The 27,581-nt window shown below is 35.8% G+C and overlaps 1 protein-coding gene across 2 annotated transcripts; it reads right to left on the bottom strand.

Annotated features, from left to right (window-relative positions):
- Nucleotides 1-2,038: 2,038 nt before the first annotated feature.
- Nucleotides 2,039-27,581, bottom strand: LOC116258353 (uncharacterized). Of its 2 annotated transcripts, none has more exons than XM_031635463.2 (8): nt 27,172-27,581; nt 13,464-13,659; nt 13,084-13,221; nt 12,596-12,674; nt 9,488-9,559; nt 9,311-9,386; nt 9,113-9,181; nt 2,039-2,347 (listed from the first exon to the last, which is right to left on the bottom strand). In XM_031635463.2, exons 2-8 carry the CDS (start codon nt 13,623-13,625, stop codon nt 2,245-2,247), a joined length of 699 nt encoding a protein of 232 aa, XP_031491323.1. In that variant the 5' UTR covers nt 13,626-13,659; nt 27,172-27,581; the 3' UTR covers nt 2,039-2,244. The 2 variants fall into 2 exon arrangements, with proteins under 2 accessions (XP_031491323.1, XP_031491325.1); XM_031635465.2 differs by lacking the exon at nt 27,172-27,581 and adding an exon at nt 18,145-19,029.

Raw genomic sequence — 27,581 nt, 5'->3', positions numbered from 1 at the left:
AGACAATCGAACTCTGGTTGAGGAACCTAACAGCATGCGTGGCAAAGCAAGAAAGCGGTCTGAGCAATTGGGAGGCAAGAGGTCGTTGGATACACCGCCAACAGTTGTTCACGTGCATGAAAATCAATAGGAAGAAGCAAAGGCGACACAAATCGATGTCATTGCTCATATAATTGAAAGGGGAATCACTCCAGCACTCATCAGGGGATTTGTAATGATGTATTGGAGTGATCGATCATTTTGGCGAATTGAAACCACTACATGAGCCAGCGTAGTTTGGTTGAAATTGCTCCCATTGGAAAATGGAAGGGATGGCATTCATTTATTCTACCCTTTTTTAACTTAATAGTTCCATGAAAGCCCCACCCAGCAGATGTCAGACATAAAAGCCAAGAACCCTTAACAAGTTAATCCTTACATGAGTGCTCTCCCTGCGGGGTAACCCCACTCATCTTGGGGGCGTTTCATGAGTTGGAAATGCATTGTGGTACAGAAACTTAATTCAAATTTAACAAAAAAAATTCATCTCCTCAAACCCTGGATGAAATTTATACTCATGAAATTTATAATCGATGACATCGTTTCTAAAAATTCCTTTTCGAAATTTTCGGGTCGGAAGAAAATTCCGGACTAAATTTAAGAAAATTCCCGGACTAAATTTCTGCCCGTAGCCCGTAGGGAAGAGCCCAGCATCCTTCCTCCCCGTTTCAGAAAAGAGGGAAATAGGGCCTCCGCAGCAGCTTCTCGTCCACACCACAGTAGCCTCTCCTCTCCACCGCAGCAGCTTCTCCTCCTCCCCAGCGCACAGGGAACGACCGAATACGGTGTCTCTTGCCGCGGACACCGCCTCCTCCGGCAGGCCCACCGCATCACCGTCACCAGCTTGCTGGTCTCCATCCGAACCCTGCCTCATCTCGATCGAACAGGAAGAGAAGTAACAATCCCGTTCAAGATCACACGACGACGCGGCCGACCTCCAAAACACGCACGATTGGCCATCCAACATCCTTCCAGATCTCTCCCTTTCTCAATCGAATCGTTTCCTGCTGAGGAGACGGAACGAAGACCGTTTAACAAAAGATTGGATGAGCCAAACGAATCGATCGACGCTAAGGGGAGAGGCAACCCCAATTCATCCTCGACTCCTCGAATCCAGACGCAATCGGAGAGGAATCCGACCGTCTGGCCGCGAATTCAGAACAAAGGCATTAGATTCTCCATCGGAGAGAGGCTAAAGGATCCAAAGACACCACAGGAAAAGAACACCGAGAAAGAAGGCGCTGAGACAAGACCGGTTCAGCAGAAACAAGAATCCGGCCTAAAAATCAGATTCCGAGAAGGCCAAAGACCCCTCTTTTTCTTCGCTTTTTTCCCAATTTTGGTCTCCGAAAATAAGAGATCCAAACGCTAACCGAACGACATAGACAGAAAGAGAAAGCGAAAGACAGAGGTACAGGCGGAGCGAGCGAAAGACAGTGTTATCTCACTTTCCATGCTTTCCAAATGCCATCAAACTAAGTAGTTTAAAAAATTTGTTTCTTAGTTTCATTCCAGATTCCTAATCCATCAAAAGGCCCCTGAACTTACATAACAGGAAAGAGAAAACGAAACCTCAAAAAGTTCAATACCAATGAACGTCATTGTGAAAAATGACAACCATCAGCTGTTCTCTCTCTCACTAGGTATAAGCGCTTCCATTTCATTTCATTCACTACAATTACTCTCACTGCTTATTTGGCAAGTACCAAGAGTTCTTATTTTTTTCTCAAGAAACCGATTATAAAAATTCTCGTTAGATTAAAGGCTGCCACGAATTGCAAGGCTAAAAAAGGTTGAGAGTTCCTGCAGAGTCCTTTATCACAAACTGACAGAGGTCTGTCTGACCCCACCCTGCCTATTTAACAACAAATAAAACACCATACATCTAGAGTAGGACAATTAAGTCACCCTCTTTCCTCCAAGAAGTATGTTGTGACTGGTAAAGATGCCAAAAAAGGAATCTTTAAGGCTTATATGCACAAGCAAAGCTGAACGAAGATTGAGAAAGCTAGCCCTAGCAGGAAAAAGAACCTGCAAAGACGGCTTGCATTGCAAATGTAGGAAGGACGTACATACAAATGGTTCTGTAATTTATAGCCCCACTACAACAAACACCCCAAGGACGAGTTCTAAATGAGTTGCAGTGTATCCAGAAGGAAGCCCATGAAACTGCTATCTAGCATTCAGACACATATGGTGCTGTTGTTACCATGGGTGTTTCTTCACTGATGGAACAGCAGTCCTCAAATTGGAGGATGATGATGACCCTTTCAAAGTGAAACTGCTTGGTCTTGCCATTTGAGAAGCACTACATTAAAAAAAACAAGAAGTTATCAACTAAGCACGTAGATTCCATATCCTTAAGATGAAATTTTTACTTTTAATAAAAAAAAAGCTATTTGTTGTATTTTGTATATATATATATATATATATATCAGCATATATCATTGTATTAAGTGTTTGTATCATTGTCACACATATCGTGTATCACATATATCGTGTATAGGTATTATACGGCGATGAATTTCTCAAAAATAATACAGCAAAGTTGTGTTTCTTGAACATATCTTGAAAAAATCTTGGCAATTTTTTTAAAAATTTAAAAACTTTTGAAAATTATAAAAAATAAAATAAATAAAAAATTAATCAAAAATATGAAAAAATATGTATTTTTTCACATTTTTTATATTCTGGAATTAAAAAAAACACATTTTATTGCCGTTTATACAGCTGACTTATTTTTTGCATATTTAATGTTTTTTTTATTAAGACGTGATATTTGTGTGATATTTGTGACGGTGGTTTGTATGTATACATATATACTTATACATATATTTCATACATAGGATTGCAGTACATTTTGTTTATATTTATTTTCGTAATGTTTCTATTTTTTTTTTTTTATGTTTCTAGCTGTTGGATAGTTCAAAGTTCAAACGCTCAACCCAACAGCTAGCTTCTCCCCTTTGGTCTCTCTCTCTATAGATATTGTATTAGTTTAAGGTTATGGCTTTTGTCACTTATGACTATCTTTTATGAACAATATTCAATTTCCATAGGACTTTGTTCGATCTGATTCTCTCTTGGACATCTTATGGATGTGTCGTTGAAGCCGACTTGCAGTTTTTGCTCACCAACTGTTTGATGAGTTCACTATTTAAAGTTACGCTTTTTTTTTTTAAACTTTTGCTAGAAGCTTCTTAGTTCCTAGTGACTGTTGTTATGGTGAACAACAATTTAATCAATAGTTATTGAGGAAATCGAACAGCTTATGGTTCTACCCACCAAGTTTCAACGATTAGAATAGGAGGACGAGTGACAAGATTCATAATGGCAATTGGAGTGCATCTATCCTGATTAATCTTTGCAACTGGATTTACTCCAAAACCTGTAAGTTCATCAATTTTTGGTATCCTTCAATTTTTTTGTGGGCATTACAGAAGAAAAAGTCTCCATAATTCCCTTTCGAAAACTTACTTCCACTAATTATGCTCAATGGGCTAGAATCATGGACCATTTTACTAGAAGTAAAGTTTTTTGGAGATTAGTTGATAGGACTAAAACAGAACATCAATTAATATTGAATAAAGTGGTTGACGAATGACGAACGATACGCCCAAGAATTAGAAGGTAGTGAAAAGGAGAAGTTATGGCTGATTATGGAAAGAAATAGGATGAATGAAAGATTGGCCATCACAAAATTATTATTTATCCTCACTTATATGAATAATGCTATTGGAGGGCAAATTTCAAAACTCAACCATGCTCATGAAGCATGGAATTTTTTGAGAAGACTCCGACAATGAAGAACATGGCCGATATGTGCAATATCAAAGTTAAAATTACTAATCTTCAACAATGAAATAAAACTATTAAGGAGTATGTTGTTGAGATAGATCAATTGTAGGATGAGATGGTTATGTTTGAACCAAATTTGATGGATCCACATGATGTGGTCCTAAGAATTGATGGTGTAAAGAATTTCCTACTTTATCGACCTAAAGTTCCTTCTATGAATGACTTCATTGCTGAATTGCAAATGGAAGAAAACAGTCTGAACTTTTCTAAAGAAAAGAATGATAGTGCTTTTGCAACTTCATATCCCAGACCTCATATCAGACCATATAAACCACCAGACTTCTACAAAACAAATGAATAATGAAACTAAGAAAGTCATTTGCTTCCATTGCCAAGAAAAAGGACACACAAACCCTAAGTGTCCAAAATTGAAGAAATTTAAAAGGACAACAGGAATTGTTGGAGCCATGAATGAAAAAAACAATAATGAATCGTCATTGGACCTTGACAAATTGGTTAGTGGCTCTTCAACCTAAGCTCTTGGATGCAACCTCATGGTCCCCTTCTTACTGAATGCACCAATGATCTTTTTTTTTTTTCGTAAAAACTGCCAGTGAAAGACTTCTTCCTACTGACTTTGTTGGAAATATTGACCAAAAAAATTGACTCAAAATTTATAACAAAATTAAGATGTATTCCTAAATTAAATCTTAATCTCTTGTCTATTTCTCAAATAACTGATCATGGTTGTGATATAACTTTCTCACAAACTAAATGTTTCATATAGAACCGAGTTTTCAAGAAGGAGATCTATGTTACGTGGATTATTTAGACTCATACAAACCTTTTTGTAATCTAGTTAAGGAAACCAATGTAAATCTTTGGCATCAAAGATTGGGGCATTTAAACTTTAGAAAAATATCATATATACCTATTGGAAAGAAATATGTATCAAAAATGTCACAAGTGATGATTGTTTCAAAGCAAAAATGAGCTCCTTACACTTCAATAAAAGAACCTTTGTTTCAAAATTCCTTTTGACTTAGTGCATTCGGATGCATGGGGACCCGTCCCATTATATCAAGGACGGGTTGTCATATTATGTGATATTCATATATGATTTCTTTAAATACACTTGGATTTACTTTCTCAAACACAGATCTGAAGTTCTCTTTCACTTTGAGAATTTTTACAATATGATCAAAATTCAATCTGATGCTACTATAAAAGTCTTGAGGAGAGAATGTGTATGAGAGTACCCTTCAAATGATTTCATTTCATGCATTTTTTTAAGGAAAAAGGCATTGTTCACAAAAGATCATGCTCTAAAACCCCTCAACAAAATATGACTGTTGAAAGAAAACATTGACATATACTTGAAACTACACAAGCACTTCTAATTTCAAAAAATGTTCCTAAAAGTTTTGGGCTGAAGTAGCTCTTACTAGTGTACATTTGATAAATAGAATGCTCTCAAGAAAAATGAATAATGTCTCTCCTTTTCATAAGCTTCCTAATTAGCCAAATTATAATCGGTTAAAAGTTTTAGATGTAAATGTCTTATTTTGAACAATAAAAGTGTTAAGCTCTCATCTGAAACAATTAAATATGTTTTTATTGGGTATTCGAAACTCAAAAAGGGTATAGACATTATGACCTTTATTCCAAGTGTGATGATTATACTTTTCTTTTTGAGTTAATAGATGATGATGAATGTTCTGAAGGTAGTCATGATGATGACAAATGATTTAACAGTGAAATTGCACGTGAACAGGAAGATGTTTCCATCTAAAAATGAGCCAGCTAAAGAATGCTTACTTGTAGGAAAAGAAATCAACCTATTGAGCCAAATAATGTAGAAAATACAACCTACTCTTGAGACATTTAATAGAACTACAAGACAACCACAAGGATTTGTTTCCAAGAAGTCAACCTCATTGGATTGATGCCATGAAAGTTGAACTTGATGCATTTGAAAAATGGAGGATATGGGAAATAACAGGTTTACACATTAAAAAAAAGACTAAAAATTGTAGATGGGTCTATAAAGTCAAAACCCAAAGTGTGGATCATTTGAAAGATATAAAGATAGATTAGTAACCAAATGGTATGCTCAAGAGTATAGTATAGACTCTGAGGAAACATTTGCACCTATTGTCAGAATGACCACTATTAGGACGTTAATTACAATTGCATCCATAAAAAATTAAGCCACTTTTCAGATAGAAGTCAAGAATGCATTTGTTAAGGGCAATCTAAGTGAGGAAGTCTACGTGGATGCTCCGCCTTGTTATGAAATATTTAAAGGTAAGGTCGTACACCTTAAGAAAGCTTTGTATGGCCTAAAACAGGCTTCTAAGGCGTGGTACGATAGATTCAATAAGGTAACACTTGATCAAGGGTTTAGATCATGTTTGTCTACAATTATTTTTGTTACAAATATTTTTGCTGGTATAAGATTATTACTGGAAGTGATGATATGACATTAAGCAAGTCAAATGTTGTTTGGAAAATGAGTTTAAAATGACTGACTTGGGGTTTCTTATTATTTGGGTATTGAAGTTGCACATAGAAAAAGAGGTTATCCACCTTCAAAAATCAAATTTGCAAATGATTTGATAAACATGCATAGACTAACAGATGATAAAGTTGTTGAGACACCCAAACCTCTGGGCATAAGATGAATTCATATATGATGGTGAAACATTAAAGAATCCTACCCGATATCGACAATTGATTGGAGTTTTCACCTATTTGACTATTATTAGATCAGACATAGTTCATGTTGCTCATGTTGCGAGTCAGTCTCAACCATAGTCACAGAAAACGTGTTTTTTTCGAAAAAAAACGAAAAAAAGAAATAAATTAAATGACCATTTACAACTTAAAAAAACTGGTTTTTTTGAAAAAAGTTAAAAAACACGTTTTTAATGTGTTTTTTCGCTTTTTTTCACTTTTTTTTTTACTTTTTTCAGTTTTTTTAATGCCAAACAATTTTTTTCAATTTTCTGTTTTTTATTTGTTGCAAATCTACTTATCTTTTGATGTTTGTGTTATTAGTTTCTCACTTTTTTTTTTCATTTTTAGTTTTTTAAAAATTTTAAAAAATTACTGTATTTTTCCCGCTTTTTTCCTGTTTTTTTCAAGCTCGCTGTATTATACCCGAGAAAAACCTCGCCGTTTGAAACTTCAAAACGTTATTTGTGACTATGGTCTCAACAGACACCAACATTTGTACATATGGGAGCAGTTATAAGGACCACTAAATACATCAAGAACACCACAAATAAAGGGACGTTTTATCCTCCTCTTCCTCCCATAATATAATTGTATATATAGATGCTGATTTGGTTGGAGACCCAAATAATACACACTCCACCACTGGTTTTGTGTATTTTTAGGTGAATCAATAATTTATTGATGATGCAAGAAATAGAATAAAGTTACGCTACCCTCCATTGAAGACTGGAAGATATGTTTATCTAAACATCAAACGATCTAATTATGAAATTAAACAATTGATACAAGCTGATTACTCAACTCAATTACACTCAATTAGTGGTACCCTTAGAGTCCACTTCTTCCCCATACTACGGGTGAAAGAGAAAACGTAAACACTACCATTAAAGCAGCCCAAGTGAGACTTATCCATGTGAATCATGCCCCCTATCTCGATGAATATGAAGGAATTGTTACATTATTGATCCCTAAAATAATAATAGGGGAGTTGGAGGTGCAAAGCCAAAAAAAAAAGGAGATTATGACTTAAAGCTATTGACAACCGATCCAATGGATCCGCTAGTATTTTAACAAGTCTCTATTTCCTATATAGGATTGATTTGTGGTGAGAAAGAATTAAGCACAAGCGCAACAGATATATGTTACCCATTGGAAGTATCAAGGGGATGTTACTAGGGGAATGGAACATGTCGTAATAGTAAAATATCGAGCTATGCTACTATAACTATGAAGATTGTGTGGTTCAATAGTTTGTTAGAAGATATGGGGATTTAGATTAAAGAAGCCACTAGATTATGTTGTGACAACAAGAGCGCAGTCTATATTGTTAGTAATCACACATCTCATGAAAGAACCAAGCACATCGAGATGGATTGTCGCTTTGTTCAAGAAGAATATTGAGTTTTTTTCATTTACTCAGAATATTAAATACCAAATTTTTCACCAATGCATTGGCATCAAATATATTCCAATTTCTCCTTCGCAAACTTTCAGTGATCTCACCATAAGTTTAACAGGAGGTGTTAGTTTATATCTAAGTATATATATATATATATATATATATATATATATATATATATATATCACTGTATTTAAGTGCTTGTATGTATACTTATGCATATATTATGTGCATACAACTGAATATGCTTTGTTTACATTTATTTTTGTAATGTTTCTATTTTTTGTTTTTACCTTTTTTTTAGTTTTCTTTCGTCTTTCTAGTTGTTGGAGAATTCCAATGCTAGCTTCTCCATCTTTTGTTTCTTTCTCTCTATAAATATTGTATCAGTCTAAGTTAAGGTTATGGCTTTTGAAGCTAGTTTTATACGACTGTTTTGCATGAATAATATTCAATTATCATTCTGAATTGTTGTCCTCAATATATTTGAATGTGAAAAAGATTTTCTTCGTGATTGTGGTATGGTTTACAATATTTTCCCAGGTTTTACTCGTTAGCAATTAAATTTGTCATCCAATCATATATACCAACTCTGGGTAATCATCAAACGATGAGATTGCAGTCCAAACATAATTCTCAGACTCATACTGAAAAAGTCAGTTAGTTTTAACCTGACTCGAAAAATGAGTTCAGAGATGTTGAACCCACAACCTAAGCCAGCATGGACCAGCTTGACATTAATCCAGTAATAAATCATATAGTATGTATGCAAGGACCAAATTTACCTATTGCAAGCTCCCATTTAACCATACTGAGTAAAGAAAATATTTAGCTAGTCGCAAGCAAAACCAAGACCTAGCTGCAAGAAATTTATTGCTTTAAGACAAACATGAAGTTGACAGAATTTTATGTCTGAACTAGATGGATCAAGTTAGCTGAAAGCATTCTGCATAAACCAAGCATGATATTTTTGGATGGGTTTTTCTTCCAAAAATTCATGTTGTAGCTTAATCAAGACAAAGATAGCTAAATCTAAATGAGGAACCACTATATATGCATGTGACTTCTCTAAATGCTATACACATCTGGAAGAGAAACAAATGAAAATGGTGACCAAAGTTGAGGTCTGGAGCACACCTTGATTGCAGATTAGACTTCTTTTGCAATGCATTTTTCCTCATAGCAGCATGTACTTTTGCCTCATGGCTATTGAACCAACAAAAATCAACAATGGTAAGGTGCCAGTGATCGAAAGAACTAAAGCTGGATCCACCAAATACAATGGTTTTTATGGAACAACTGAAAAACCAAAATGCAACAAATAATCGGTTCGACCTGTTCAAATATTCCATTTTTGCCTTTTTCATCAGATTGCCCTTTACATTAGAGAAGCTACTGCAGGACCCACTACCTGAGAAGATAATGCACGAGAGGTAAGACCAACTCAAGGGGCTGACGCATCAGCAGATGGATGAAGTATATAATAAATTGTGCAGAGCAGTGTCATCAGACCTTCAAAATAGCTCCTTTTATTGACTGATGGTGGAATCTTCGAGCAAAGTCGAATTTGCCGGCTCTGCTTTCCTGCAACACAAGAAATAGCCTTCATCATGCTTGTGAGGTTTATAAGTAGAATACATGTATCTCATTTCAAGCATCCACGTGTCACTTCCATGACATCTTCCATGTCAAGCACAGTCAACACCATCGCATTAACCTCATCTACCTCATTCTAGGACTTGGATAGTTTATATTACTTCATTTAGTATTTGCTGTCATAATGGCTGGAACTTGCTGTTCATGGAGCTTGCTCTTTCAAGATGTGATTCATCAATGATGTTTTAGATTGTCAATAACACAAACCTCATACGCATGCAAAATTACATTGGTGCATATATTTTTCTTCCAGAAAACAATAGTGAACAGTGAATCCAACATGCATGGAAGACTCTTTTCAAGATATCAGAAAATGACGTGCACTCAGATAACCAAACTGGCACAGCTGTCACCCCAAATCTGCTGCACTGCAAGTCGCTAAGCTAGTTTTAAGTAATAGAAGAATGACACAAACATTAGGAGTTTACAGACCCAAAAAATTCCTTCTACTCCAATCTTCAGTACAGCTGCATACAAAGCACTTCCCGACAGGAATATAAAGAGTTGTCTCACAAAACAAGCAGCAAACAGTCCTAAGCCAGATCGAACCCTCTGGCTCTGAGACCATGATGAAATATCAAACCCAACACATAAAATCAGCAGGAAGAGTGAAACTCTTCAATACCTCTAAGCTGCAAGAGTAGCAAGCAGCAGCAGCATACAGCAGAACTGTACAAGAGAAACCAGAAAATACAAAAAGAAGTGGACGAAACCGTAGTCTAAGAAATACTTATAACAGTGAAAGACCAATCTGCCCCTTTTTAGTAAAGGTTGTAACAGGAACACTAAGTCAGATTACAACAAAACAGATAAAACATAACCTTTGACCAACAAAAAGAAACAAAGGGACCTATATATTTTGACATTCATATATACTTTTTCTCTGAGATCTCTGTGAAGAAAATTCTTAACATCTAATTAACTTATTTTACAATTCATGGTAAATAATTAAGGCCAATACAGTACGAATAGTTCCTCACGTCCAAACTCTTGCATGAAGCCTTTAGCCACAAGATAGGCTTCATAAAACTCAACACTTCAATCTGGTTTATCTTTAATCTTATAAACCCACTGAAAACCAATAATATTTCTATCAGGAAGGTGTGGAACAACAGTTCTTGTTTGATATTGATGCATGGCCTCCATCTAGTCATTCATCGCTTAATCCACTTATTGGAAGCAACAGCTTGAATAGTTACACAATGAAGGCCCCAATCTAAGCCCAACAAATTACCGTGTCTTGCCATTGTCCATAGCATTTGTGCATTTTTGTGAGGGAGATGATGTAATGAGATCTACCAGAACCGTTAAGGATGACTCCTCCTAGATGACAAGGGAGCATCCATGGCTTTGCAAACGAAGGAGCAAAACCGCCTTCAATCTGTTGACTGATGAAAAGGAGACAGAAAGATCATCTCATGATTGCATCAAGAGAGAGACATGGGGGCTTTAAACACTCTTACCCATTAAAACGTAAAAGGCTTGAAGGTGGGTAAAGTGGGCTTCAAACTCCTCTTTTCAGGTGGAAAGAGGGCAAGAGAGAGAGACTTATTGGTGAGAAAGCTCTGAAGGCTAGATCCTTGTCTAAATATGAGGGCTTCTCCAATGCTAGTTTTGAGAAGCCATTGATTTGAGATCCTCGTATCAAGATTTGAGGCTTCCAAACACACCCTATGTTTATTACAAGCTTTTTTGAGACTAGCACACATACAAAGAGAGAGAGAGAGAGAGAGAGAGAGAGCACTTACAGTCTTGGGTCTGTCAAGAAACTCCCACCAAAAATGCAAACACAAGCGTTTTTACTTTCAAAGTTATTCACAACAAAAAATGTACTATAGAGAGACAGATATGCCAAAAAAAGTTGTGAAGAAACCAAAAAGGAGGAAAAAATAAAATGAACATCAAAAAACAAAAATTTTTCTTGAACATGTTTTCTAGTCATTGAAGGAAATGTTCTTGCCAACCAGATATTAGAACTAGTAACTGGAAGAACTCAATGCTATAAGGGGTACGTTCTGCAGGGACAAAGGACCCAAGATCCTTGCATGCAGCATAGGGAGAGAAAGAACAAGAGACCTTAGCTAGCATTTCTTCACTTAAAATTAGTTCTTCAGTTAAAGGAAATCAAATTAATGCTTAACTTCAACAAAATTGACAATATACAAAGCCTTAAGTTTTACAAAATTTCCACCAATTCAACAAATGTTTTGCAAGAGAAATATCCGTTGGACACCCCAAAGTGTCGAATGCGCCGCTTGGTTGATTCAAGCAAGTTTTAAACGAGTCATGGTAAGTTTTCCACCATCCCAAGTCCACCAACTAGGTTGACCTGGTAGAGAGCCAATAAGGTTTGAGTCAACTTGGTGAATGTTTGAACATTGCATCCAAGTGCATCTTTTGGCATTATCTAGAGATGATCTTCCTAGCACAGCACCCAATCGAAAGAGAGAGAGAGAGAACAGAAAAGAAACAAACCATATCAGCCTTGTAATTCGAGCATCTTAGCTGTCATTGGCTTGTTACTCACCTAGTAGGCTAAGTACACATAATAAAGAAGACTAAAGAACATAAATTATACTAAGACAACCACTGGAGTGAATATGTCCAATTAAATGTTTTATTTGGGTCACTATATTGTACAGGAACAAGAGAAGATAGGTTTTAACCAAGTGTACTATGCATCTAAAATATCATAGATCGAGCACAAAAGGATTTTAAGAGAAAAAATGCTACAGTAATTTACAGAATTATGCATCAATAAACATTTGAACATAACTTTTGATGAAGTTACAATTGCCTTGGAGTTACCAATTACATGCAACTGAGAAGGTTGCAGCACATCATAACATTCTAAGCCAAAGAAATCTGATCTGGAGTAGACAAAAGCAGATATTTTCTTCTAATTCGAGTTCCCTCCAATTCACATGAAAGAAAGGAAAATAAGTTTGACTGAAAAGAGCTTACTAAGAACTTCTTGTGCGTAAAGATTTTTCAGTCTGTCCACAGATTTCTTTTGAGCCTCATCTCTTTCCTTCAATTTTGCCTGCAATCAAGTTTCTCAAAGTGAGGAGGTCCTTCCAGAAATGCATTTGTCAATCCAAATGGCATGACAGAATTTGTAATGTCCATACTAGGCTGATTGTAGGTATATCTTCCTCCTCTATCATCAAGTGGTGGTATCTTGACCTTAAGTGGATCTGGAAAACGAGTTCTGCAATTTTCATTTGTTGAACAGAACCATCTTGGGCATATTATGCTTCTCATTAACTGTGACTTGGTTTATAATACAACGATGTAAAGTCTTATTGATCCATCCTTACACTAGGTCTTATAAACCCCATTTTTGCTATAATCTTGTTTTTGCTTCCTTATGGCTTTGAATAGTAAATTAGAGGGAACATAAATGTCCAAAAGGAGATTCAAGGAAATAGCGTGAAGGGAGAGAAAACTACCTTATATAAATCCCGCCATTTATAGGAGCGCTGAACTTTCTTCATTCTCTTGATAACAACATTAGCATTCTCCACGCCAAAAAGTTGTTCATAGTGCTTTTTCCATAAGTTGTCGGTAACTGCAGTCAAATCTCTTCCCTAGCAAAGTTGAACAAGGAGAAATATAATTCCCATTTTTTAACACTTGCAAACGAAACTATTAAACAAGCCTTGAGCACAGAGTTGATCTGTCAAACTGTGAATAAATGAAAGATACTAAACAATATCAAGGCTATGACATAAACCATTTGCAAATAAGCAACGGTAAGTACTTAGCCAAAAAACAGACTGCTTCTTTTTGGGATGAGCAAGAATGAATAGACAGGAATGCATCTGCTCACATAGGAAGAAGCTTCAATATGCATAAGTTGATCGGCAGTACAGTGTGGTAGAATGAACTTCAACAGATTTATGTCAGTTTCTCCAACATCGCCAATATATTTAATGTTGTCAATTGCAGTCTGGACACAGAGATCCACCAAAGAGGGAATCCTGATTACCATGTTGCTTTATTGGGAAACCCAAGTCACTCTAATTCTGTAATGAAAAAAGGGAGTAGAATTAGCACAAATAATATATCTCAGAAATCAAGAACAAAGGGAAAGATCTTGGCAAATTCTAATTTTCCATCAAGTACAGTAAATAATAATAGTTTATCTAAGTAACAAACTGAAAGATTAAAGGCAACAAAGGAGGCCATTCAAAGTAGACAACATTAACAATATTCAACAACCTGCATTTTGATTGCATTCAATCATTTCGCAATAGTACATGAGAAAAGTTTAGTGTGTCAGCAGCTTTGGGTGTCTCTTTTGTTGACCACTATAGATAGTCATAGATGACAGGAAAAAAAAAACACAAAAGGGAGAGAAGAGCAAGCTAGGTTAAATATATTAGCAAGCTTCTACTATCTTAGGGGTAGATGCATGTCCAAGCAACAATTTACTAAAAAAATGATGAGATTAGGCCTCCTTTTCACACTATTTATATCGGGCTTTGACACCCTACACTGATCAGGTGGGGACTGTTAAGACATGATCCATTATGGATCTGATTGTTGTTGTTTATACAGGGTGTGATGTTTTTTGCATCTTTCGTAATTACCCATTGTATTTGACGGTACTTTTATAAAACTTCACATTAGGGCATTGCCCTATTTTATTAATCTATTGCACACTGTCAAAAACATGTGCATTCCAACTTCATGCACTTCCTTCTCCTTATCTATTTTCTGCAGTAAATATTTTCTGGACACTTCTCACATGGTATCAGAAACACGTCTGGGTCAGGAACTGAATAGTAATCCAAAAGGTGTTTCCTTCAAGATATAGTAACTCTTTCTGAATCTTCTTCCCCTCAGTATTGCTTTGGTCTTGCAATTGTTCTGCGGCCTGCCCCATCTTATACTCCTCTATATGGTTCATCATGTTTGCCCTAATCCATCTAGTATTGATGTTCTCTTGTTTCGGAGCTTTTTCCAGCCATTCTACCTATAAACCAGGCCCAAACTTGATGGTAAAAAACACTTCAAGAGTTACACTCTTAAAGATACCTGCTACTCCAAGAAATCACACAAGGAGAAATCTCAAACTAGAGGTGAAAAGAACTTTTATTAAATCTCAAATGATCCACAAAATCAGGCCTTAAATCCCACTCCAAACAAGGAACCCAAGTCCCTTATTTATAGAAGAAAATGAAAGAAGAGAGGTTAAAGAAACGAGCTGTTGGGACTGCTCCAATGGCTAAAAATCTAGCCCGTGGGAGCAGCCAACAGCTAGCTCTCCAACCTGATCAAAAAGAAAATAAAAAAGACAAAAAAATACAAAGAAAAAGAAGAGAAAATAAATAACTTATTCATACATATACATATTTATATATCCAAATCATACATCAAACTACCAAGAGTATTTGATATATGACAATACATATAAAATATGTATACTTACATGATGGCTAGACCTTAAATTCTAACACCACCCCTCAAACTTACGGTGTGATCACCGAAAGTTTGCAAAGAAGAAATTGAAATCTTGCTGAAGCAAGTGCCTTGATAAAGAAATCTCCAATTTGAAGGAACAAAAGATATGTCAATTGTTCGGCTAAGATATTCTTCTCTCACATAGTGACAATCCATTTCAATATGTTTTGTCCTTTCATGAAAAGTATGATTGCCAGCAATGTAGATGGTGCTGCTATTGTCGCAGCAGAGCTTAGTAGCTTCAGTCAAGTCAATTCCAATGTCCTTCAATAAGCTTTTTAACCATAAAACCTCCATGGTGGTGGTAACCATAGCACGATACTCTACTTCGGTTGAAGATGAAGAGACTTTATTTTGTTTTTTGCACCTCCAACAAATAAGAGTTACCTAGAAAAACACAAAAAACCAGTGGTGGAATGCCCATTGTTAGGATCTCCACCCAATCAGCATCAGTATAGGCAATCATAATCAAATTTGATGAGGATGATAGAAAAAGTCCCTTAGTGATAGTGTGTTTGACATGTCGAACAGTCCTCAATGCAGCTCCCATGTGTACAAAAGTAGGTCTTTGTTGAAACTGATTCATGACATGTACAGCATGAGATATGTCAGGCCTTGTGATAGATAGATATGTGAGAGTTCCAACCAATGACGAAAGGGTGTGGGATTTTCTATAATTTCTCTATCATCAATCTTCATCTTTACTCCTAAAGTTTTAATGTGTCGACCACCTTGCCATCATTGATTTTTGATCTACTTATAATATTATTGGCAAACTTCATTTGTGAGAGTAAGTATCATCTCCTACAATAAGGTACTTCAATACCAAGGAAATATGTTAAGTTACCCAAATAAGTCATTTCAAATTCATTCTTTAGGAAATCCTTTACCTGCATAATTCTGTTGGCATCAGTACCTGTAATAATTATATAATCTACATATAAAAGCAACACAATTATACCTATAGTAGTATTTTTGACAAACATAGCAGTATCAGAATAACATGATTTACAACCTTGTTTAAACATAACATTGCTAAACATGTCAAACCAAGCTTTCGGAGCTTGTTTCAATCCATATAGTGTCTTCTAAGATGGAGAACTTTTCCTTTAGGTAAATCAAGCCCAGGGGGTGAGTCCATATACACATCCTCATTTAAATAACCATTCAATCCATTTGACATATGAACCATTGCTTGATGGTGGCAATGGCTATTAGGGTCCTGACTGATGTCATTCTAGCAACAAGAGCAAAGGTCTCCTCGTAGTCTATGCCATATTCTTAAGCATACCCTTTAGCAATTAATCTAGCTTTATACCTTTTAAGTGATCCATCACTTCTAGTCTTAACTTTATATACTTATGTACATCCTATTGTCTTTTCCCGACAGGAAGAGAAGAAATGTCCCAAGTTTTATTGTCTTCAAGGGCTCTAAGTTCATTGTTCATAGCTTCAATCCAATGTGAGTTAGTCTTGGCTTCAAGATAGGATGAAAGTTCATCAAATGAGTGAATAGCTAATAAGCAAGCACTATGTTTTGGGGAAAAAGGCTCGTAGGAGACAAACTTTTGAGGTGGATTACTATCTCTTTGAGATCTCCTAAGAGTAGGTTGAGACTCATGGGCGTTTTCTTTAGTTCTTTTTCTACAAATTATAACTTCTCTTGGTGGTCTATTATCAAAAGAAATGCTATCAATCTCATTCAAAGCATCATCATATGAAGAATGCAAAACATCATCATCATCATCTTTTATTCATACGAAAGAATAGTCATCTTCATGCTTGGGTTCATTTGCATCAAACTCATTTTCTTCTCCTAAAAATATCACATTTCTTGAAACATACAAGTTACCCTTTATCCTTTTCCATGTCATAGCATTTATATCCTTTTTGAGTTTCGAAATAGCCAATAAAGATACATGAAATAGCCTTAGATGAAAGTTTGTCATTTTTGTCATTTAGAATGTAACACTTGCAACCAAAGACCTTAAATCGTTTATAAATTGGCTCCAAATTTAAAAGTCTTTGAAAAGGTGAAATGTTTTCTAAAACTTTATAAGGTATTTTATAAGTTAATAAATGGAGGTTAAAATGGCTTCAGCCCAAAAAATTTTTGGAACATTTTTTGATATAAGAAGAGCTTTTGTTATTTCAAGAATATTTTTATGTTTTCTTTCGGCAAATCCATTTTGTTGGGAGGTTTTGGGACAAGACTTTTGATGTATAATTTTCTTTTTCTTTAGAAATTCTTCAAATTCATTGGAAATGAATTCTCCCCCAGAATCACCTCTAAAAATGTTTAGGTTGGCGTCAAATAGTGCTTTAATCATGTTACAAAAGTTTTTGAAATTCATAAAGACTTCCGATTTGCGTTTAAGAAAATAGACCCAAGCATATTGAGAGTAATCATCCACAAAAACAACATAATATAGCAAACCACCTTTAAACATAATAGGAGCGGGTTCCCATACATCCGAATGCACTAATTCAAATGGTGCTTTTGGAATAAAGTTTCTATTGCCAAAAGGTAAAGCCTTAATTTTGGCTTTAATACAATCTTTTCTTTACATTTCTCCTCCAAAAATGGGATACAAGACATTTTTCTGAAACTTGAATGTCCAAATCTTTGATGCCAAATTTGGATGTCACTTTTCTTAACAACGTTGCAAGTAGGGTTGGAAAGATCCAAATAATTAACATAGTAGAGATCATTTTTCTTAGAACCTTCCTGAATCGTCTTTTTGGAAAGATGGTCATGTATCAAAAATTTATTTTGTGAGAAGACAATATCACATCCATGATTGGTTATTTGAGAAACTGACAAGAGATTTAAGTTAAGTTTGGCAATAAATCTAACTTTTGGTATTTTGAAAACTTTTGAATTAAAATTTTGATCAATATTCCCAATATATTTGATTTCACGAGGAGTTCCATCGGCAGTTTTAACAAAAGGGCATGTTCTTCCTTAGTGCATTCGATAAGTAGTGAACTACAAGAGGTCATATGAAATAAAGCTCCGGAATCAAACATCCAAGAGTACTTACTTGATGATGTAGATGTCACCGTTGCTCCGGAAATTGGATAAGCCCCTCCTTTGAAAAGTGATTGAAGATCAATGAGCTTCGGTTGGAGATCACTTACAAGCTTGTCTAAGTCGAAGTGATTACTTTCTTCATGCATTATCACTGCACACTTGTCTTCTTATCAAATTTCCCCAATTTAGGACACCTAGGTTTAGTATATCCTTCTTCTTGGCAAAAAAAACATATAATTCTTTTGTTGTTATCCTCATAATTTTGATTGAAATGAGGAGGCCTATAGGTTCTCATATGAGCACTGGGTCTTGAGGTAGCAAGAACACTTTCATTCTTTTCTCTAGAAAAGTTAAATTTATTATCTTTCATTTGAAGCTCCGCTATGGTCTCTTTTATGGATGACACACTTTATGTCTATGAAGTAAAGAAGTTTTGACCCATTATATTCTGGTCTAAGACCAAGAATAAATTTATAAAATTTCTCCCTTTGAATTTGTTTTTCTCTTAGTACTATGTCTCTTGGATCAAATCATTCGGATTCAAATGAGGCTAATTCATCCCATAATTGTTCCATCTCACCAACATACTCCTAAATAAATTTATCTTCTTGCTGGAGACTTGCAATCTTCATTTGAAGGTTGCAAATGTAGGCTACATCCTTCATAGTATGAGTTTTCTCAAAGAATTCCCAAGCTTCATGAGCAAAATCATGTTTTGCTATTTGACTCATAGTTGTAGTATCAACACAAGCAAAAATCCATGTAATGATTTTGTGGTGTCCTATATTTCATTCATCTCATTTTTTCTCATATTCATTCACAACCTTATCTTTTTCGAATTCATCTAGTTCATGGGCTTTTCCATCTTTTTTGTTAAGACTAATTGTGGCTCACTTTTAGACACATCAACTAGTCCTCACAATCCTTTACTTCTAAGGAAGAATTTCATACTTCTTGCCCATTGAACATAATTAGATGAAGTAAGTCTAGACAGAAGAATGAAAGTAGTTCTCTCATCCATGATGTGTACCTTGACTAGATGTAATTGAGTTGTTGAGGTAGCACTAAGATGAAAACAGCTACAAAAACAGCAACAAGAGAGCTTGATGCAGCACCAAAACAGTCCATGAAATCAGCCACAAAAATAGCAAGATAGAAGCTTGTGACAGAGCCAAACAGCCACAAAAGTCAGCGAGATATCCACGAAAAACAGCTACCAAAGATCAGCAAGAAGACAGCTCTTCTTGTGCAAAACAGCAGCCAATAATTTTGTCAAACAGTTGGTGTGCTTCACAGCTACAAATAGGCAGCAAGGACTGATTTTTCAAGACTTTGAAAATCAGCAAACGAAGATCCAAACCACGGCTCTGATACCATGTAAACCATGTCCAAACTTGATGGTAGAAACACTCCAAAAGTTACACTCTTGAAGATACCAGTCACTCCAAGAAGTCACAGAAGGAGGAACATAGAGGTGAAAAGGAACTTGTATTAAATTTCAAATGATACACAAAATCAGGCCTTAAAGCCAACACCAAGCAAGGGACCCAAGTCCCATATTTATAGAAGAAAGGTTAAAGAAACTAGCTGTTGGGACTGCTCCAACCCATGCATACATATATATATTTATATATACAAATCACACATCAAACTACCAAGAGTATTTGATGTATGACAGTACATATAAAATACACATATGCATACTTACATGATGGCTAAACCTTAAATTCTAACACCACCTTGATCTCCTCTTTTGACTGCCATCTGCCCTAATCTTCCCTTTTCATTGTCATTCACTGTCTTTTGTCTGTTTTGCACTGATTTACAACTGCACACCTCATTATATCAGTCTTAAATCAGTCCTAGATGTCTGAATATCTCTGTTTTGTGTTTCTACAAATCCTCTTTTGCTGGAAATAACTAATCATCCCTCATGATTAATGTTGGTCTGCCATGGATTTCTCCATTCCTGTTTTGCCGACATTGAAACTGTTTTTGCTTTATTCTTGGTCAGCAAAGTCTGTACCTAGCAGCGACTGAAAAAATAAATTTTGCGTTATTATTTTCTCATTGTATAGCTTCTTATTTTCATTTTTGCTCCCTAACGTATAAAAAGAGGAACAAAAAGCTATTTGGAACAGACGCTAATCTGTTGCACAATAAAGAAATTAATTATTGCAGCCAAAGTTCCCCTAACCTGAACTGTTCCAAAAAAAAAAAAGGAGAATTCAAATGTGGGCAGTATTTGTTGATTTTTATTTTATTGGCTGCAAGATTCTTCTATCGCTGAGTAATCCTATTCAACAAGGCTCTTTCTAAGTTCTTCCATGGAATCTTCCTCTAAGTACATCTCTTATCATTTTTTGGGTCCACTTATTTTTGAAAAATTTACCAATACCAACTTTCTTACGTGGAAGCATCAAATCCTCCTATTCATTCAAAGTCAAGGTTTCTTTGGACAGCATACATGGTTCTTCCCAGTCCCTCTAGAACATATCTCGCAAGAAATCAAGGATGGTGATGGAGTTGCTACTCAAAAATCAGTTCCAAATTCTAAATTTGAAGCCTGGTTGAAACGTGATTGGGAAGTTGTTCTTTTATTACTTCTACTCTTTATCAAGAGGTGCTGGTGCGTGTTCCAAATGAGTGTTCACCTGAGTTATGAAACAAACTTGTGAGGACTTATTGACAGCCTCAGAGGCTAGAATCTCTTACCTTCAACATGAATTTCAGATGCTCTCAAAAGGATTGATGTCTATCATGGAATATTTGAATCGGAGTGCATCTATTTCTGATCAATTGGCTACTATGGGATATAAGCTGGCTGAAACGGATAAAATTCATAAGATATTTGATAGGACTTAGACCAGAATATCATGTGCTGTCCACAGTCACTGCAACGTTTATAGAGCTTTGTCATTTGAAGACTAGTAGGTGAAACTTCTGCAATACAAGATGACCTTGAAGGGTCTCTCTAATGGGACAAGCAGACAAGTGCAGGCCAATACAATATTTACTACTCAAGGGGGATGGGTTGATTGTTTTAGATGAGGGTGAGGACGAGGTAGAGGATCCTTTAGGGGGTGTGGGCAGTTATGTATCCCAAATACTGCCAAACAGGAATGTGCCTACATGTTTCAATTGCAATAAGCGGGGTCCCATCAAGGCAACTACTGGAATAAACCCCAAAATAAAGGCAATTTTAACAAGAGAGATGGCACCAATGGAGAGGAGACAAAGACAAAGATACTTCCCCCAAACTTGTGCCTGATATAAAGGTTCTTTTGATATTGTCAGGGTTGGATTTAAAACGTGATGACCGAGGTAAAATGTGATGACCAAGGTGTGTTGTATATCTATTCAAGGGCTGCTACACATGTTATGGGTAATGCGATAATTTCTCTAGTTTAATTTATTATTTTGGTAAAGGTAATATACTCACTGGAGATGGGTCTCACCATTCCATCACTGATGTTGGACATGTCTCTATTCCCATGTCTGGTTCTTGTCTTAAAATTCTATCTGTTCTCCATGTTCTCGATATCAAGAAAAACATAATTTTTGTTTCACAACTTATCAATCATTCAAATTCTTTTGTTGAATATACTCTTCTTCATTTATGTCAAGGATCTTTAAATGAAAAAAACATTCACTAGAAGAGAGCATTGAGGGGATATGTACATCCTTAAGGAGGATCCTGCTTCTGCTCAGCATGCCTTGAAGCTCAATTCTCAACCTTTATCATCCAAGAGTCTTAGTCTCCTCAGTTTGGACAAATGTAATAACTCCTTATGACATTCCCATCTCAAGTCAGATAAGGTAAGAGAGACATAACCTCTACAACATAGAGCTCAGTTTTAGCCTGAACTTAAGCGTCTTGAATATGAAATAAATCTTTATATTGCTCAGGCTCAACCTTGCTTGATTAATTAAACTTAAGCCGAAGAAAATTGATCATAACTCCAGTATATTTCTAAGTCGATTAACCATTTGCAATCATATGTTCATGCATCATAAATGAACATCAGTTCATGTACGCAAGCTTATATTTAGCTACGTCATTCATCAATATACCTAACTGACTATGCGTATGACTAGTCAAGCATATCTCAACTTTTCTTAAATGGGATTAAGGCACACCTGATAAGTGGCTGCCTTTCCTTCCCTAAACTCCTCTCTGTTCCTTCTTCTCTCCCTGCTGAATGAAAGTTGTTTGGCCATCACAATATTTGGTCCTTCAAATTCTTTCATGGTATCATCATATCATGGCAAGGCTGTAGATGTTTTCCAGAAGATATACCCAATTAAAAAACGAAAAATGTTCGTCTAGTAAGAAAACTCGCGTCCTTTTTTTCCTTGTTCTTCCAGTATAAACTGTTTTCTTTCTTTCCTTTCTCATATTCTGTTTTCTTCAAGACTTCTTTTCTCATATCCTTCTTTCAGCAATCCTTTGATATGAAACCTTACCCACTCTAGTGTCGAATTAAAATCCCAATCTGAAAATCTCATCAAGATGTGAGATCAGAATCTTCTCCCTGATCAATTTCTGTTTTGCAATACCATCAAATCAGTGTGAGATCAGAATCTTCTGTCTGATTTCATGCCATGTTTAAAATATTTTGACACTATGTTGAAAATAAATTTCTTCCATGAGTTTTTAATATGAAGTTTCTCGATGTATTCAAATTTCAAAGTGATTTTTTTGTTTCCTACGTTAGCAAATTGCAAGTTTGATCGCAAGCCCCAAATTGTGAGCAGAAATTGTGATTGAAAGAGTGCTGATCAGAAAAAAAAGAAAGAGGTGATGTATATCTTTCTAATCAGTTTTAGGGTGCATACTTCATATCTGAATTGCTGCATACTTTATATGCAACTGAATTAGCCTTTTCAATCAGATTCTAATCAGTTTTTATTTCCACTATTATGTCCGTCCTTGTTTCCTTTTTCTTGTGTAATCATTGGATTCGACTGCCTATGCTGGCCTTTCCCTAAATTTTTTGACTCCCTGTGCATGAAAAACTCAATCACACTAATTTTCTGATGTAGGGCAGGCAAATTGTTTCTTTCATAAGGAGCCAAGGTTTTCTTCAGGCATCTAGATGGATTGATTTCAGCTCCACCATAGTTTATTTCATAGGAAACAAAGGATAGCAGAAGACTTCAACACTTTGGAATCCGAAATTTACAGCATGCATGAAGCAAGATCAGACCTTGGTTGCACACATTATGTCACAGACTCACAGTATGACAGGGAAGTGTTAATAACAATTTCAGCGTAACTGAATGGCTGCACGGCTATGGACATAAGCTTGCACAAGCATATTCCCAGATTTTAGAGGTTGGTATTTTATTTCTGAAGAGAAAATTTTGAACTCTTGAGATAGGATTAATGGCGTATATGGAGTACCTAAACAAGATAAAATTGCTATATGTATGAATTGTCTTACAAACAACAAAGCCAATAATTAACAATCACTAAGCTATAGTTCTGGTAACAATTTAACAAAAATAGAGAAGCTTGTCAATTGCCACAGCCAAGCAGCACCAAGCAGGCAACACTTTTTAAAGAATCTGTGTTACTCAGATCTCAACTGAGAAAGGGAGAAGGTGGGAGGGAGAGAAGAGGGGCTCACTCATGCAAGGAAAAGAAAAGACAAATCCCATGCCAAATTCCAAAAAGACAAAAGGAGAAGAAGGAAAGATGAGTATTTTGTAGGAACCCTAATTTTTTCTATTAAAAACTATTTTTAAAAAAATCTACTTTTCATTTAAATTTTTGGGGCTCACCTGTTCTCCAGGTGGTTTTTCAGCATTCTTTGACTATGTTTCATGCATGTTGGTGAACCTACACTGGGTGCCAGTCTGCCTCTTCAAGTTGTCGAGCATCTTGGAGCGTTGTTGATCTGACTCCTTTAAGGTTGTCAAATGAACCTAGATTTGAAAGGGTTGTCTAATATGTCCATATATATTTGGTAGTTTGATACTGTGTTTCAGGATGTGTCAACAAACAAACATGTGTAACCCTTTTTGTGAACATGTCATGCTTTAAAAATGTTGTTTTGGCACGTCTTGTGTTCATGTCCATGTCACAAAGTGTCTGACATTGACACTTCATGCTTTTGCAAGTGCTGATGCAATATAGCAAAAAAAGTAATCAAATGCCTACTTGAAATGGTAAGGTATGAGTACACTATGCATCATTATGCCTGAGAAAAGCTGTTGTGCTGGATGGCAGCTTTTTATACCCTATTTTGTCAAGGCGTCCGGGCACCGCCTGAGCACCAGGCAGAGCCTAGTGCCTAGGCGAGCGTAGCAAAAAAGGCGACCAATTTTTTTTTTTTGGTTAATTTTGTTAGTTATGTTAATATGTCAAGTTATTTTGAATAACTATTACTAATATTTGGAATGTGGAGAGTACTAATATAACAAGCATAATCAACTTAAAGTCTTAAACAATCAAAAATTAATTGTTGACTTCATTGAATATGCAAAATCAATAGAAGAAGTTTAACATTACTCATTAAATGTAACTAATACAAGTAACCAAAAAAAAACTAATCTAATCTCTAGAAGAAGGAATGCAAATCCGCAAGAAGGCTTTAATCCATCGCTTTAACCCATCTGTACTTAAAGAAAGACATAATATAATAAAAAAGACTAACAGTACATAATAGTATACATATAAGTACATAACAGTAACAATACATATAAGTACATAACCATACTAACGTATACATGCAACAAGTATCACAACATTACATACTATATAACAGGCTAACAGTATATATATACATATAATAGGTTGACGCAAGACTATATAACAGGTATAACACACTGTACATAACAATATCTACATATGACGTGTACCACAATATATATAACAGGAATAACAAATCTTATTACAATACAATTTAGCATAATAGTATATACATATAAGTTTATAACAGGTATAACAAAGTAACAATACATACAAGTATACAACTATATGATATAAGTAACATAACCATACTAATGTATAGTTATAACAGGTATGAGGTATCACAATACTATATAACAGACTAAGTGACTAACTGTATATACATATAACAGTATACATATATAGCAGCATAATCAACATACCAATACATAAAAATACACAGAATAAAGTACATATTACATAACAATATATATTCAATTAATAAACTTTAATTGAAAGAAGGGAATGTGTCTTTTCACTTTTCCATGGACTAGGCATGTTGGCGCCTAGGCCAGCCTAGGCGACAACACATATCCAGTCACCTAAGTGGTGGACTTAGGTGACGGGTGTGGACTCGGGCTGGCCTTACCAACATAGTTTATACCATCTCTCTCTCTCTCTCTCTCTCTCTCTCTGTGTGTGTGTGTGTTTAGCAACATTGAAAAGTGGACTGTATTTCTTTATTGCCAAATCTCTAATTTGTTTTTTAAAAAATTCCCTAAATTCAAAATACGTAGAAGAGTTGTGTAGATATCAGATTCAAGTCACTATATGCCCCAGGATGAGATGACCTATTTAATGGTTGATTGTGATAATACATTTAATGTAACACAGGTTGGCTGTGTTCAACTTCAATACCTGAAAAAAAAAATTATCATATAAATATTCTCCGGAAAAGAGTTGGACATGGGGATAGAATTTGGAAGGAACTCTATGAGAAAAAGGATTTTCAATATTTTAACCAGTAGCTTCAAGACTGGTGAAAATTTTAAGTCAAAAGACAAATATTCAAAGATATTTGTCAGAATAAAAGATACACTTGTCAAGTTGAGACAACCAAGTCTCTTTAAGTTTCCATGTCAAGAAGGTTGTGGAGAAGTTATAAGGAGTTTCTGACTAAAAGAAGTGATCGATATAACGATGTGAATCTGTGATACAATAGTAGCTTTATTGACAACCTTACATCCATATTACATGCAATTATATTGACTATCTATAATAATGCTTCCTTGAGAAGAGTGTGGCTAGAAAATTTTTATTATACACACACGCATATAATATATGTGTATACATGAGGAAATGGTAATTGGGCAAGCGACCAGGTCAGACAGCTCAAATTACACACTTAAACCTGCTTTTAACTTTATATGAATATATTAATATGCCTGTCATTATTTTTTTTTGGCACATAACATGTTTTGGTTCAAGTTTATTTCATAAGAGAGTCATTTTTCTATCAAATTTTGGGTGCTCTAAGAGCCATTAGTTGTTATATGGCTAAAAAAAATCATCTACACTGAAAATGTTTGAATTAACAGATGCTTCTTACTAAATCAATCATAAAATGATAAAATTATATGTACAAGGGCAGATTATATAAAAAGCATCTCATCTCACAATTTCAAGTTGTTTAGTTTTGTACCTAACATAAGTTTGTTCCTACGTTTCTGTAAAAGTATGAGCCGGAAACTCAGAGAGAGTGGCTTGGCCTTATGTGTCTAACATGGTCCTGGAGAAGCAGAATTCTTAGTGAAGATGGAGTATTATCAAACTAGACACTAAGACCTTGTGCACCTTGGCAACAGTAAACTGGGGCACCAGTGACAGACAGTCCTTCAATTGCTGTTTATTCGTGAATAGAACTCATGCAGCATCAATCGCTAGGAGGACTTTAAGTAAATGATACGATCTTTAGTCATCGTAATCTATCTATATTTTTTGAAGGAAACTTAGATCGCATAATTCTAGCCCAATTATATGAAAAATAAATAGAACTTATCATATAATCGAACTGAATGTCCATACAATATGACCTTAAATCCGGAAAATGCAATCATGAACTCGAGCTCTGAAGATCATAAACCGCTAAGGCTGTAACCCGCAGACCAAGAATAAATAAAGGAATATCGCCTATTTATCCACGAGAAGTACACTAATCATAAAAATCTGCAACTACAATAGGAACGAACGTTTCCAGCTCAGAGATCTTTTAATCCTGTCAATCAAAGCAGGAATTTCCCAAAAAATATGTGAACAAACAACAAGCAAATGGAGGAGACGAAGAAAGAGGGAGCGACGAACCGTCGTGCTGAGAAGGTCACCGCTGAGGATGGGTGGCCTTGGCCAGCGTCCCAGATACCGAGGCAGGCCTGACCGACTGAGCGCCAAAGGGCTGAGACCTTTGGTAACTTGGTCTACCGGCGGCCAGCCTACTGGGCGGATCTGATCGAGCAGTAAGAGAGAGACCTTCGTTCGCCGTTAGAAAGTATGGGCGAATTTTGACGGCAGGCCGGCGTTGCCGGTCGTGAGAATTAGAGGTGCAAGGATGGGTGCGAGTCAATCCGCCGGCGGCGGATTGAAGCAAATCCGTCAATATATCCACCACATGTGCGAAGTCGGGTAAGCTGGGAGTTGATTTTATGGGTGGGTGATGAATACGCAGTGCTTTGGATCGAATACCAGAAGGCGTTCCAATTTATCGGATGTCTCGG

Source organism: Nymphaea colorata, chromosome 8 (genome assembly GCF_008831285.2).
Source record: "Nymphaea colorata isolate Beijing-Zhang1983 chromosome 8, ASM883128v2, whole genome shotgun sequence".
NCBI classification, from domain to species: Eukaryota; Viridiplantae; Streptophyta; class Magnoliopsida; order Nymphaeales; family Nymphaeaceae; genus Nymphaea; species Nymphaea colorata.
The sequence above is the reverse complement of the archived record's forward strand: the minus strand, read 5'-3'. Positions and strand labels throughout refer to the sequence as shown.

What these genes read in the sequence shown, in the direction of transcription:
- LOC116258353 (XM_031635463.2), bottom strand. Translation starts at nt 13,625, where the DNA reads ATGGTAATCAGGATTCCCTCTTTGGTGGATCTCTGTGTCCAGACTGCA. An exon ending in ATATTGAAGCTTCTTCCTAT is followed by an intron (nt 13,222 to 13,463) that starts GTGAGCAGATGC and finishes CAACTTTGCTAG; the next exon opens with GGAAGAGATTTGACTGCAGT. An exon ending in AATGGCGGGATTTATATAAG is followed by an intron (nt 12,675 to 13,083) that starts GTAGTTTTCTCT and finishes ACTTGATTGCAG; the next exon opens with GCAAAATTGAAGGAAAGAGA.